General features: G+C 34.6%; 1 protein-coding gene across 8 annotated transcripts in view; it reads left to right on the top strand.

Annotated features, from left to right (window-relative positions):
• The window catches only part of LOC145256092 (armadillo repeat-containing protein 3-like), a 257,032-nt gene that overhangs the window by 240,013 nt on the left and 3,121 nt on the right, over window positions 1–13,898 (top strand). For all 8 annotated transcript variants that reach the window (XM_080114720.1, XM_080114712.1, XM_080114690.1 and 5 more), the window contains 4 exons: window positions 1,794–1,874; window positions 5,934–6,161; window positions 9,727–9,889; window positions 11,971–12,108. In XM_080114720.1, the coding sequence (XP_079970846.1) occupies window positions 1,794–1,874; window positions 5,934–6,161; window positions 9,727–9,889; window positions 11,971–12,108 (610 nt within the window). The remainder of the gene's footprint in view (window positions 1–1,793; window positions 1,875–5,933; window positions 6,162–9,726; window positions 9,890–11,970; window positions 12,109–13,898) is intronic.

The following is a 13,898-nucleotide window of genomic DNA, read 5'->3' as shown; positions in this document are numbered from 1 at the left end:
AATAATAATAATAATAATAATAATAATAATAATAATAATAATAATAATAAGTCTGTTTTATTAGTAATAATTTAATTTATGCTAATTTAATGAGTATTGAATATAATTTTCTTAACCTACAATTGTGCCAAATAAATGTAAGAAGAAATGATCAGAAAAAGCAATTATTTTATAAGATATTAAACTTAATAAAACCCTGAAATTATTATTAAGCTACATTTTATTTGCTCAAAAGAATAAATATCATTTAACCTCTCCATTTTTGTTTTTAAAATTGTTAAAACCGGGTTCAAAAAGTTTCTTTTAATTTAATGAAATCCGTCAAATAATTGAATCAAAGTTGATACTTAACACTTTAAAAAGTAAATTAGTATTTTATTTCATGACAAGAAATAAAATTTAAGAGCAACAAATAAACATTCTCTTTCAGAGACTAAATCTATATACTATACAGGCAAGGATCGTCTTGAATGAGACATTTTAGCCAGGGCATTGAAATTTGTAATGAAAAAAATGTGTATTACTTGAAGTGAACAAATAAAAGCTCGAAATAGCAGAAGACATAGAGTTGTCCTATCAAGATGTGATGAGTGAGGGGCTGGGCACAATACGTATAAATATCTGTCACCTCTAGAAATCAGCAGAGATGAAAAAAATAGTTTAGGAAGGAATATCTTAGAACAAAAAAGCTTTTTGAAACCAAAATATATAGTAGAAAATTTATCAAAGGATTACATATTTGAGCATTATCTCTGGTAAGTTGGTCTAGATCCTTCATAAAATAGACAAAAGAAAAATTCAGACTAAATGACAAAAAAATTAATAATCATTCGCAATACACTGCACTTGAAAGATGATATTAACCGACTTTATGTAAAAAGGAAAGAAGAGGGAAGAACAGTGTTATATATGTATATATAGATGGTGTTATAAAAGAACTAGAAAAATACATAACCCAAATGTAGAAAGGCTGATTACACTTGCAAAAAGCATTGACATGGTGAACACGACTATGAAGAGTAAAGCAAAACTGGAAGCAAAATGGTGAGAAAAACAAAATGGAAAGAGAATCAAATACATGAAAGATTCAAAAGACTGATCTAAGAAATGGTGACACAAAACATATGGGCATGACTATAAAGAGGACACTTGAACAAAGAAATGTAACTGGTACAAGTGATACTGAGAGTTGGACAAAACAATCAGAAGATTATTTTCAAGAGATTTCAGTAATATGTTTCAAATACATTTTTTTCAGTTTTACTACTACTACTACTACTACTACTACTACTACTACTACTACTACTACTACTGCCGCTGCTGCTGCTGCGTATGTGTCTTAATCATAAAAAAGTGTTGGCTTTCTCTTCTCAATATTTTCTATAAAAATTCTAAAAGAGGCAATTAAAAAGATTAATCATGTAAATTTCTATCACGCATCTAAACTCATGGATAAAATATTAAAAGTTCACCACCTTATGATGAATGAAATGCTAATACCTTATGTTCAGGTAGGTAAATATCTTAAATATTTAGAAAGGTTTTTGCACAATACTGCTATTTGATATCAAGCCTTATTTCAAATTATTATCGACTCAGTTCAACAAATAATAACCGGCCAGTTTGTTGCTTCATGCATTCTTTATGGCTTTAATAAATTTTAATTATTCTCTGACTAAATTTCAAAATTTTGCATATTGCAAATCAGGTAAAAATTGTTATGTAAAAATTCAATAACGGATAACATAAATATTATTCAATTCTTATAAGAATGTCTTCATTTTCCCTTGCAGCCAACCAACGAAAGCAGCCGAAGAATTTGAAACAAAACAAGAAGATTCTAGACCAAGCTCGAGAAATGCAAGGAATAAAATGTAAGCTAATGTATTTAGTCTTAAATGCTACTTCTTATGATTTCAATGGTAAAGAAAAAGTATACATTTTCCCTATATATGCCTCTTTCCTGTCCCAATATTTGCTCTTCTCAACAGATGTGATTTAAAAAAAGGATTTTTTTTTCAAACAGTGATTACTATTTTATTACATTTAAGTATAAAGAAAATATATTGTAAAATATAGAATATGAGGTACCTTAAATAAGTTTCCTGACTTTTTTGTATAGGCATTTGAAATTGTCGTCGACTCTTGAAAATTCAGTATGTTATTGATATACATCTTATGAGATGACTGACTAATTTTTATGATTTCAGGTTTAAATGAACAGCTACAGCAGGAATTAGAATACACTTTACTAAAGCCTGATTGTCACAACTGGTGAATTTCAAAGATGCAATCTGGGCGCGAGGACACTTTAGAAGAACGATATGCAATAAAATTCTGTTTTAAACTTGAAAAAATACCACAGAAACGTATGGAATGCTTCAGACTGCTTTTGGACCATCTTGCATGAATCGAGCATAATGAGTGGCATAAGAGATTTAAAGAAGACAGAGAGTCTGTGAGGAATGATGAGAGGTGTAAGAGGAGTAAGGAAGTCACCGATCACCAGAGTTGATTGGCCAAATAAAGAATTTCATAGATAAGTAACGTCGTGTGTCTGTAGAGACAATAAGTGCACAGTTTGATGTCAGTGTGAGAACTGTACACACGGGGAACTGAAAATGTGGAAGATTTGCGCAAAGTTTGTCTCAAGGGTGCTCAGAGAAGATCAGCAAGAAAGACGTTGTTATGACAACAGGGAGATGGTTGAGCTGATCAATTCAGATCCTGCAGTTCTTGATGCCTTGGTGACCTACTATGGAAGCTGGATCTACTGCTATGAATCAGAGACCAAGAGAGTTCCAAGTGGAAGCATCCTGGCTCTTCCAAACCCAAGACGGTCAAACAGAGCAAATCCACCCAGAAACTTATCATGATCCCTTTCTTTGACAGCACGAGCATGATCTGCATGCACTGGGTTCCCACTGGGCAGACAGTCAACAAGGAATACTATGTTGAAGTTTTAAGGGAGTTCAGGAAGAGATTCTGTCAGAAGAAGCCACCACTCTTCAAATCGGGTCTGTGGCATTTCCACCAGGACAATGCACCAGTCCACAATTCCATCCTTGTCACAGACTATTTGACCAAGATGAGCATCAAGACAGTTCCTCACACTCCCTATAGTCCAGACCTTGCTCCCTATGACTTTTGATTATTCCGTAAGCTCAAGAGGCTGTCACTATGAGACGATTGAGGAGATGAAAGCAGCTGTGACGAAGGTCATTGACACCTCACACAAACGGACTTCCATGGGCCTTCCAGAAATTACTGGAATGGTATAACAAGTGCATTGCAACTGGAGGAAATGACTAGAGGACTAGAGTTTCATGTGTGTACTATCAATAAAAGTTTCATGTGTGTACTATCAATAAAAGTTTCATGTGTGTACTATCAATAAAAGTTTCATGTGTGTACTATCAATAAAAGTTTCATGTGTGTACTATCAATAAAAGTGTCCATACGAAAAGAGTCTGTAATTATTGAAGGCACTTCGTACATCACATCTGTGGCCAAGGTCACTAGAAAAATGGTTGGATCATTTTGCTGCCCCAGAAAGTATCTCAATCCCTCTACCTGTATAAAAAGTATCTCAATCCCTCTACCTGTATAAGAGTCAAATGCATCCGAAAATGGAGTATTGTTGCCACATCTGGAGGGGAGCTGCTCAGAGTACTCTATCCTGCGTTGACAGAGTTCAAAACTGGTTAGAAACCAATAGGTGGTGCTCTTTTCTCATCCTTGGAACTTCTTTCCCAGAGAAGAGCTGTAGCAAGTATGTCTCTGCTCTATTGATATTTTCATGGTAAGTGCTCATCTGAACTTCAATCTATGACCCCTCCCCCTGCAAAACTTACACAACAATCACTTGTCTATCTGCAACTACTATGGACATCTATCTATCTGTGACTAAATCTAAATGCAAATTCCATGAACAAAGTTTTTTTTCTAGAATAGTCTGCCTGTAGAACTTTGTACCGTGGGCCTGCTTTCCAGCTAATTACAACATGGTTGTCTTCTAGTTCAATGTAAACATGTTCTTGTTAGTCCCCCCCCCCTTAATCAAATTCTATCCAATTTCCACCACTACTGATCATTGTTGTCTTAGTGGTCACCCTATACTCATTACATCTTATTCTCGAATTGCTTTCTGGCCTTGATAAATAATTACTCTCTTGTAAAGATAAAAATATTTATATCTTCGTTCATATTAAATGTTGTCATGGTTTTTAGCAATACAACGACATCATTGCCATCGAAAACCAAGGCCAAAGACCACACCACATGCCGATTTGTATAAAAAGAATATCAACAAGTAGAAAAAATGGGAGAGCGATTCATATTTTCACAAAAGTATCATTGTGAAATGGGAGACACAGTTCTTAATGGATGATGAATTTTTTGAATCATGTCAACCGCCTCTGTTGGTACATTGTTACATAACTGAAATTTCTGCATCATGGTTTGATAATGATTTCATATCATTCAAACACTACCGTGTTTGAATATATGGTTAAGTGGCAGTTTAAGTCATTTAAAACTGCTTTAAAGCTTCACCGCTCAGTTATTTTTTGACTAAATTTCAAGCAATTATTACAGTTTATAGATAACCTTCTCAGCTATATTGCGAAATTTTTTTAAAAAATTATGATGAGTTTTTTGGTGTTCAAAGGTGAGAGACGCTTTTTATAACTGGTTTCCATAGCAACCACGTCGCTTCAGCGACTACTGTTGATACAAATTCACTGCTGTCATGGAAAGAGAAGTAACAAATGAAACAGAGAGAATGAAAGCATGAAAGGGAGGTAATTGGGGGGATTTTATTGAAAGCAGACGAGTGCCGTACATTATTATTACATATGTGTATGTTATGTTTATGGGGGCAAAAAATAAGACTGAAATTAAATAAAGAACAAGTGAATTTATTGTAAGCCTGGAAAAATCATGGATTACAATAGAAAAATGCGAGCATGAAAAGTAATATGGTTAATCTTAAACATGAAAAAGTAAACGACTATTTGTTTACATCGGAAAAGAAAAGGCCAAGATATTCTAGTAAAAAATATAATAAATTTATAACATAAAATAAGTATTGCAACATTAAGAATTTTTAAAAAAACTCAATTTATAACATTACTAGCAGGGGTGCCCGGCGTTGCTCGGGTGTTTGGAGGTGTATGCTGTGCAAAAAAAGCAAAAAAACAAAAAAAATGGTTAATTTTTTAAAACTTTGACCCCTATTATGACCCCTTAAAATTTATTGTTTCGGGCTCAAATCACTTTATTAAGTTAGATCCATGTTCAAGGAACCTAAATCTAAAATTTCAAGTGTCTAGACCAAAAATTGTCGGAGGAGTTTGGTAGAGTTCTTAAAAGTCAAATCGTTGAAATTTGACCCCTTAACAGCCAAATTTCTGGCTGACACCCGTCACATCGATTTTCCCAAATCTCAGTACCCGGTATTTCAAATTTCGAGTCTATAGACTAAAAATTGACAGAGTTATTGCGTAGGGAAATGTACACAGACAGACAGACAAACAGACAGACAGACACGTTCACTTTTATAGATATATAGATATAATCAATTCTTAATGTTGCTATATTTTAAGATATAAATTTATTATATTTTTACTAGAATATCTTGTCTTTTTCTTTTCCAGTTTTAATAACTAGTCCTTTACTTTTCCATGTTTAAGCTTAACCATGTTACTTTTCATACTCACATTTTTCTATTGTAATTTATATATGTTTTAGATTTTCTTCCATATCTGTATTTCTTTTTTTCTTTCTTTCTTTCAAAATGTCGTTAATTTATCTTGTCTATCTAATGTATTTAATGGAACAAATATTCTGAAAGATGTAGTGCTCAGCTTTTTTTTTTTTTTTTTTTTTTTTTTTAGTGATTTGACACAAAAAATTTTCTATATCATTTGCAGAAACCGCACACGAGGGCAAAAGGATCGCCTGGAGAAGTCTCGGGGTGAAGAAGAGGAAGTTCAAAGCCAAACTCATTCGGAACAAATTGATGGAGAAGAAGGCGAAAATGGGAAAGTAGAGAACTTTTTGTCGCCCGAGGATGAGATTCTTTTTGAATACATTCAAGAGGTCCGACAACTCATCCAAGGTTCTCAAACTGTCAAAGATCAAGTTTCAACTCTTGCTCTGTGAGTAGATGCGCGTGCGCGCGCGCACACACACACACACACACACACACACACACACACACACACACACACACACACACACACACACACACACACACCAAAACATTTGTTATTTAATAATACATTTTTAAAATATACTTAAAGCAAAGATGTCTGTGTACGTGCTTGTCAGTAAATACATGGTTGATCCCCGAGCTAAATTAATGATATATTTAGAATCGGTAGATTTTAGCTTGATTTTCAATGATTAAAGCATACTTCTCTATTATAATTAAACAACAACAACAACAACAACAACAACAACAACAACAACAACAACGACAACAACAATATTTTAATTAAACTCTATTTTACTTTCCAGCCTTGTTTAGTTTGGTTGTTTGTAGATAAAATTGTTTTTGTTGTTTTAGGTATTGCAAAGAGAGAGAGAGAAAAAAAAACAATAACATCAATGTTTGGTGTATTTTAGATCAGGAATCCTGTATCTTCAGACAGCCTGACCTGGTAGTATCAGGTATAATGGAGGAGGGGTAAAATTACTACTACTACTACTACTACTACTACTACTACTACTACTACTACTACTACTACTACTACTACTACTAACAACAACAACAACAACAACAATAATAATAATAATAATAATAATAATAATGAACACTTATAGATTCTAAACTATTTGACAAAAATCTAAATTTGGTATGAAAAACCCTTGACATACAAAATTTGTAAGAATTCTTATACTATAATTTATGCTTATAATAAACACTTTAACTTATTGCTAAAATTATGTTTTAGGATTTTCAGACAACTTTCTTTATATGAGTTGTGATTATTCCAACGTTTTAGCCGTTTTTCTCTTCGGCCTTCTTCAAGTACCTTGTGTCAAACTTGAGAACGGTCATAGAATTTCAATATCAATCCTTTAGTGGAGACCTGAATATGTGCAGTTCGTACCCTATTCTCATATTTTTTTTCAGTTAACTTGTCAGACAACATACTTTAATATTTCTAGCAAATTGCATTACATTTCCACCAACGAACGATCAATAAAGTGAATCAAATAAAAGTCTTTATGCACTCATATTTATAAATGTCTTTTTGTTCTCTGTTCATCATTGCTTCTTTACCTCCTAAATCACATTCTGTGTTCATTTGTTGACATTCATGCAGACGATACTACTATCTATGGCAACACTTCAAAGTCCGATAAAGATCAGGATCTTGCAGATTCTCTCTCCTCCGACCTGGAGTGTGTAGTACAATGGGGTGAAACATGGCTAGTTTTTTTTCCTACATTCAAACCAAACTTTTGTCTTTTCACCACCAACGCTCAGATTCTCACTTTGCCCCTGTAGAAATAAACGGATTCTTGCCTTGATGAAGTACCTGGCTTCAACAAACTTCTGGAACTGACCTTTACCCCTGACCTGAAATGGAAGGCCGACATCAGATCGTGTGAAAATCACAGAAAAGATAGTGGGATTGTTCTACTGCTCCAGAAAGTATCTCACTCCTAATGCAATCCTCTATCTGTACAAAAATCAAATACGGTCTAAGATAAAGTACTGTTGCTACATGTGTGGTGGAGCCCCCCAAAGCACTCTTTCCTTCCTTGACAGGGTACAGGACCATCTTTGGATGATAACCTTTGTGCCTTCCTACTCCCTCTTTCTCACAGACTGTGATTCAAAGTATGGACCCTCCCTACAAAATGTTCACAACAAATAATTGCTTAGCTAAAACAAAACCAACTTTCCTCACTCCTTATCTGTGCCCAAAAGTAAATGAAAATCCCATGGGTAGTTTCTTTGCTAGAGTTGTCCATCTGTGGAATACAGTACCGTTTGTCTGCTTTCTGGCAGACTATAACATGGTGATCTTTAAATCTTATGTGAATAAATTTCTATTGAGTCGTTCCTTTAGATAATCTAGTCCTACCCAAGTTTTACGGTGTCTGATCTTGTCTCATCATCTTCCTAAGATTCAACAAGTAAAAAAAAAAAAAATCTTCACTGCTTTTGTTTCAGTTTCTTGATCGCCTCGTCTGTTAACTAAGACAACTAAAACTTTTAATGCCGGAAATACACAACGAGACTTTAGCTGAGTTTTCGTCAAGATTTTATTTATTGAGGAGAATCGACTAAGGAGAGAAAGAGACCAAGGAATACCGATGTTCATTTCCTTTTTACTAATGTAAGCAGTGAGTGATGTAACAAAGAGTAACATTTATTGATATTATCAGTTTTCAACGTCATTTGGATGTGTCTCATTCGCATGTTTCCAATGGAGAGACAGATTTGAAAATCTTTGTTTTTCTCACTCAAAAACGTGACGTCATGTCATATCCTCCTATCGTTCAATTATGTTTTGTCTACAGCGTTTGACCTTTGTCTCTGATTCAACTTAATGTTATCTCTCTCTGGATAAAATTTTGTTTACAAATCCGGTCATTCTGACATGCACTAAAGATGATCCTTATCAAAATTCATACTAGCTAACTTAATCGTTAGTTACTGGCGTAGAATCCCTCCTAGTTTGATACCAGGAACCTGGAGCAAAGTGGTTCTCATAACAATAAGATGATATGCTTGAAAATTGACAAATTTTTTATCGAATATCTGTTACATATTGCGTGAGGAACCTTTGAAATATTAAATGCATTATCAGGGCTGACAATTATACTAGTAATAGTACTGCCTAGTAATAGTAGTAGTAGTAGTAATAGTAGTAGTAGTAGTAGTAGTAGTAGTAAACATAGTCCCCAAAATTACTGAACAGAGTTGCATTATTCTTATCAAGAAAAGCACTTTATCATAGAGGGGAGGTGAAAAATTAACATACTACTACTAATAAAATTCCTACTGTTAATAATTATAAACACTTGCAGTTAGAATTGCATCAAATATTGCATAAAGTGCTCTTGGTATGCCGGATGTAATGACATTAATAATGTTAATTATGATGCAAGGCAATCCTGCAACACTGAAGAATTTGGAAGAAAGATGTCATTTTTGGTTGTCTGGAGACAACATTCATATAAATTAATAGAAGAAACTAATTTACACTGCAAACAATTCAGAGAATTAATATCTCGAAAATATTCCAAGTGTACTCTAAAATACTACACTGAGCTGATTTTTTTTAAATTTATCAATTTTTTTTTTACTAAGGTGTAATCACCAAAGGCCACTCGAGGTGTAAGGGTTAAATGAATGTTAGGTAGACGGTGAGACAAGACAGTGATGATTGATAATAATAGTGGCCAGTAGGCAGAATTCGAATATTTAAAGGGACGGCCCAACAAGAATTTGTTTATATTGGACTTGAAGACGACCATATTGTAGTGAATTGATAAACATCCTCATGGTATTGTGTTCCATAGACGGGCAATTTTAGGGAAGACATTTTTCTCATGAAAGATAAATTTTTTTTAGGTAGAGAGAGAAATGAAAAGTATTGACAGTAGTTTGAATTAAAAATGTAAGATGAACATGTTGTGTATTTAAATGAAAGCAACATCATTTACAACATTTGTTGTAATGTTTTTAGTTTTCTGTTTCAGTTTTGTGTCCAACAAAATGGGTGGAGCAGTGGAAGCCAGTCAAATAAGCAACTTCAGCTGGGAATTACCCTTAAGTCAATTACAGTATGAACTGCACTCAAATGTCGTCCCCATTGGGTCCATCCAAACAGGAATCCATTGCCACAGGGCTTTGCTTTTCAAGGTGACATTTTTGCTCCTATTATTTTTTCAGCAAAATTTGAAGATTTTTTTCATATTTTAACAGATCATACAAAATCATCAATTTAGAATCAATTAATAAGTATCTATACATTAATATGATAGCGTGTGTGTTATTTTGTGTGTCACACTTATATTTTTTTCTTCCGAGTGACTGTCGTTTAATTGTTATGATCTTCCGTTTCTTGTAATAAATAGTTTTACCAAGAATTCTTTATAAGTTTTGGTTTCAGTTTCAATTATAGCTGAAGGAACTCAAGTTATATATATATATATATATATATATATATATATGTATATATATATATATATATATTTTTTTTTTTCTTCATAAGTTTTTTTTTCGGTTTCAATTCAAGCTGATGCATCGAAGTCATATGGATATATATATTTTTATTTTTGAAATCGCAACTTTATAATATATAAAAATCGATAGAAAATTGACTCTATAATGATATATACGAAATCTGCATGAATTAAAATATCATATTTAAGCGTATTTTACGACTGGGCTATGCCGGGCGTCCCTGCTAAGTTAGTTAAATATTTTTGCAGTTTTAACAAAAAAGCAGCAATAATATCAGGGCGTCTCCATTTACACAGAATGCCAACATCAATATATTACATATGAAAGAGTCCGCTGTGAAATTTCCACAGGTCCCATCCATCCAGTGCGACTGTAGATGAGATTGAACTTACTACACAAGTTTGTAGTGTAATTCGAATCTTGTCAGTAGCTGAATACTTGATGCTACATGAGGTAAATACCAGGTTGAGAAACTGGCGTGGCCTATTCTCTCGAGGGAAGATGGGACTCGCTTAAGCCGTGGTAGGCACCCTGTCTAGTGATAGCATCATGATAAAAAATACACTTGATAGACCTGGCGAAGCATCAAGTATTCAGCTACCGACAAGATTCGAATTCCACAGGTCCTGCTAGTTAATAAATAATTTTGATTCTTGAAAATGTCTGAAATTTAAGACTTAAGCTGAACAGGGTCTTAAGAAGAAATTGAAATTCAAGGAATCTTGCTTAATTGGTGTCTGATTATTATGGATCAAATTCAATACAAATCTGACATATTTACAAATGAGAAGTTGTACCCATGTTATGTCATAAAACTCCACTAAAATACCCTGAAGAAACTAAAATTTGATAAATATTTTTTAATTGATACTTAATACCTATTGTTAAAGTTTCAGAAAAATCGGAGATATCTAAGGTTTCATTTTCACACTCCTTTTACAACCTTTGTATAAAATGAAATTAAACTAAATATAGCCCACATTTTGACTCCTTATGCCTAGCAGTTAAACGCCAAAATTCATAATGATTAGTTTAGGAATGTATTATATACATACAAATATATAAACTTATGAAAAGAAGAAAACTGAAAATTGTATGTTCATTGACGTTTCGTTCTTATTTAAAACTAGCAGACCGCCTGACATTTCCCGATCGTAAAATACGCTTAAATATGATTATTATAAGGGAGAAATTATTATTTTTAATTCGGGAAATAGGAAGATATTTGTATGTCTATGAGTGTATTATCCAGTTACGAAGAGTGCGAGGACAATATAGTTATAATGTGTATATTTATTTCTGATGATGACTGAGGGCAGTGTGAGGATTTTGAAATCCAAAGAAGGAAAAATATGAACTACTTTGTCTAAAGATGATGCAATTGTAATGATTTTGCTCTTAGGATTAAATGTAGGATTTTTAACGACTAAATGTATCTTAAATGTCGTTCTAAAGTTATATAAGATAGTGGCTCATATACTAGACATAATACATTTGTATGTGGCATATGTTGTTGAAAACCTACGGTATTTTGTTCCAGAGGGGAATTTCTGCAATATATATATATATATATATATATATATATATATATATATATATATATATATATATATATATGTATATATATATATATGTATATATATATATATATATATATTATTATTATTATTATTAAAATATACATTAAAATTAAAATTTCTTTATATTGATTATAAACTATATTTTATCTAAAATTTCCTTTTGTTATTTCTCTTTAGGTTTTGGCTGACCGTGTTCTTGTTCGCTGTTCGTTGGTTCGAGGAGAGTATAACAAAGCTTGGAATGTAGTGTTGCTCGCTAATGACGATACCACAAATAAAAATACTGACAATCAAGTTGGCCATATTGTGCTCAAAGTAAGTTTAATTTTTTTTTTTTTTTTTTTTTTTTTTTTATTACATTATCACCCCAAACAAGGCAAATTGCCACTTTGGTGTAGGGGGCTACTATCAGGGGCAACAACTACTGGGGTACTATGTAGGGATTTGGGCAGCAAGGTGTCGGTTCACGTTACACTTGAACTTCTGCACGTCAGTACTGTTGGGGAAGCAGGGACCTGGAATGGAATTCCAGAGTCTTGCGGTTCTGGGGAAGAAACTATTGGAGTAAAAAGATCTTTTACATCTAGGGACCTCTACAGTGTGGGGGTGGGATCTAGTAGCCTGTCGGGTTTGTCGAGGGTGCTCGCGTCGTGGGGGCACAAGTGATTGCAGTTCATCAGAGCATTCACCACTAAAATACTTGTAGAACAGGCAGAGGGATGCAACATTTCGTCGATGGGACAGAGGCTGAAGCTTAGATGCCAGTTCAGGGCCTATCAGATTTGCGACTCTCTTTTGAACCTTGTCAAGGAGCGAGAGACTAGTAGCAGATGCACCAGCCCAGATGTGGCAGCAATACTCCATACATGGGCGAATGGTGGCCTTATAGAGGTACAGGATACTTTCGGGTGTTAGTAGTTTTCTAGCACGGTAGAGAGAGCCCACCTTTCTTGCAGCGGCCCTGGCAATGCCTTCAATGTAATTGTTCCAACTCATGTTTCCTGTGAACGTTAGGCCAAGGAGTTTGAAAGATGGACTCTCAGATAAAGAGTCGTTGGCCATTGCTATTGGTGGTAGAGAGGGTTTCTTGTAATTATTGAATGAAACTAGTTTAGTCTTGGCAGCATTGAACGCGACCAACCACTTTTGTCCCCATTCCACTACAGATTGGAGGTCTTCCTCTAGTGTTTCTGCCATTTCTTTAGAAATGTGTTCATTCGTCTTCCTGTCGTGTCTGCCATAGAGTGTAGTGTCATCAGCATATATACCCATCTCAGAGGCAATGTTGTCGGGGAGGTCATTTATGAATATCAGGAACAATAGAGGTCCAAGGATAGAACCCTGGGGCACTCCCGCATTTATATCATATTGTTTAGATGTGCGACCGTCGAGGACTACCTGGATTTTTCTCTTATCTAAGAAGGATTTAATTATGTTAAGTATTCTACCAGTGATACCGTATGATCTGATTTTACTGAGGAGACCCTCATGCCATACCCTGTCAAAAGCCTTAGATATATCTAGAGCTACCGCTCTGCCTTCCCCCGCTTTGTCCAGTGATTGGTATATACGTTCAGAGATCACGGTGAGGATGTCTGCTGTGGAACGGGCTTGTCTAAATCCATATTGTTTGTCAGTCAGTAGTTTAGCATCTGTAAGATGATGGATTAGAGCGTGGTTAATTATGGTCTCAAATATTTTGGCAAAAAGTGGAAGGAGGCTAATGGGGCGATAATTTGATGGGTCTGTCCTTTCACCAGAATTCTTGAATACTGGTACAACAGAAGCAGTTTTCCAACAGCCCGGAAAGCAAGCTTCATTAAGACATTTGTTGTAGAGTTTGGAGAGAACTGGAGCTACTTCGGCTGAGCACTTTTTTAATAGCACAGCTGGGATAAGATCGGGTCCACATGCTTTTGAGGTGTCAAGGTTTTTTATGATAGCATGCACCTGAGCAGGGGTGGTTTTCAGATCGTCTAGTGTGGCGTCTGTCCGCATAGGAAAGTCAGGTAGGGGGTGGTTGGAAGGGTCCAGTGTGGAGTTTGAGGCAAACCGACTGGCAAGCATGTTAGCCTTGTCGGTTGCTGAGGAGACAACCTCGTGAT

This window comes from Euprymna scolopes, chromosome 3 (genome assembly GCF_053919585.1).
Source record: "Euprymna scolopes isolate OS-2025 chromosome 3, ASM5391958v1, whole genome shotgun sequence".
Lineage (NCBI taxonomy): Eukaryota > Metazoa > Mollusca > Cephalopoda > Sepiida > Sepiolidae > Euprymna > Euprymna scolopes.
Note: the sequence above shows the minus strand (reverse complement) of the source record. Positions and strands in the feature narration are given on the sequence as shown.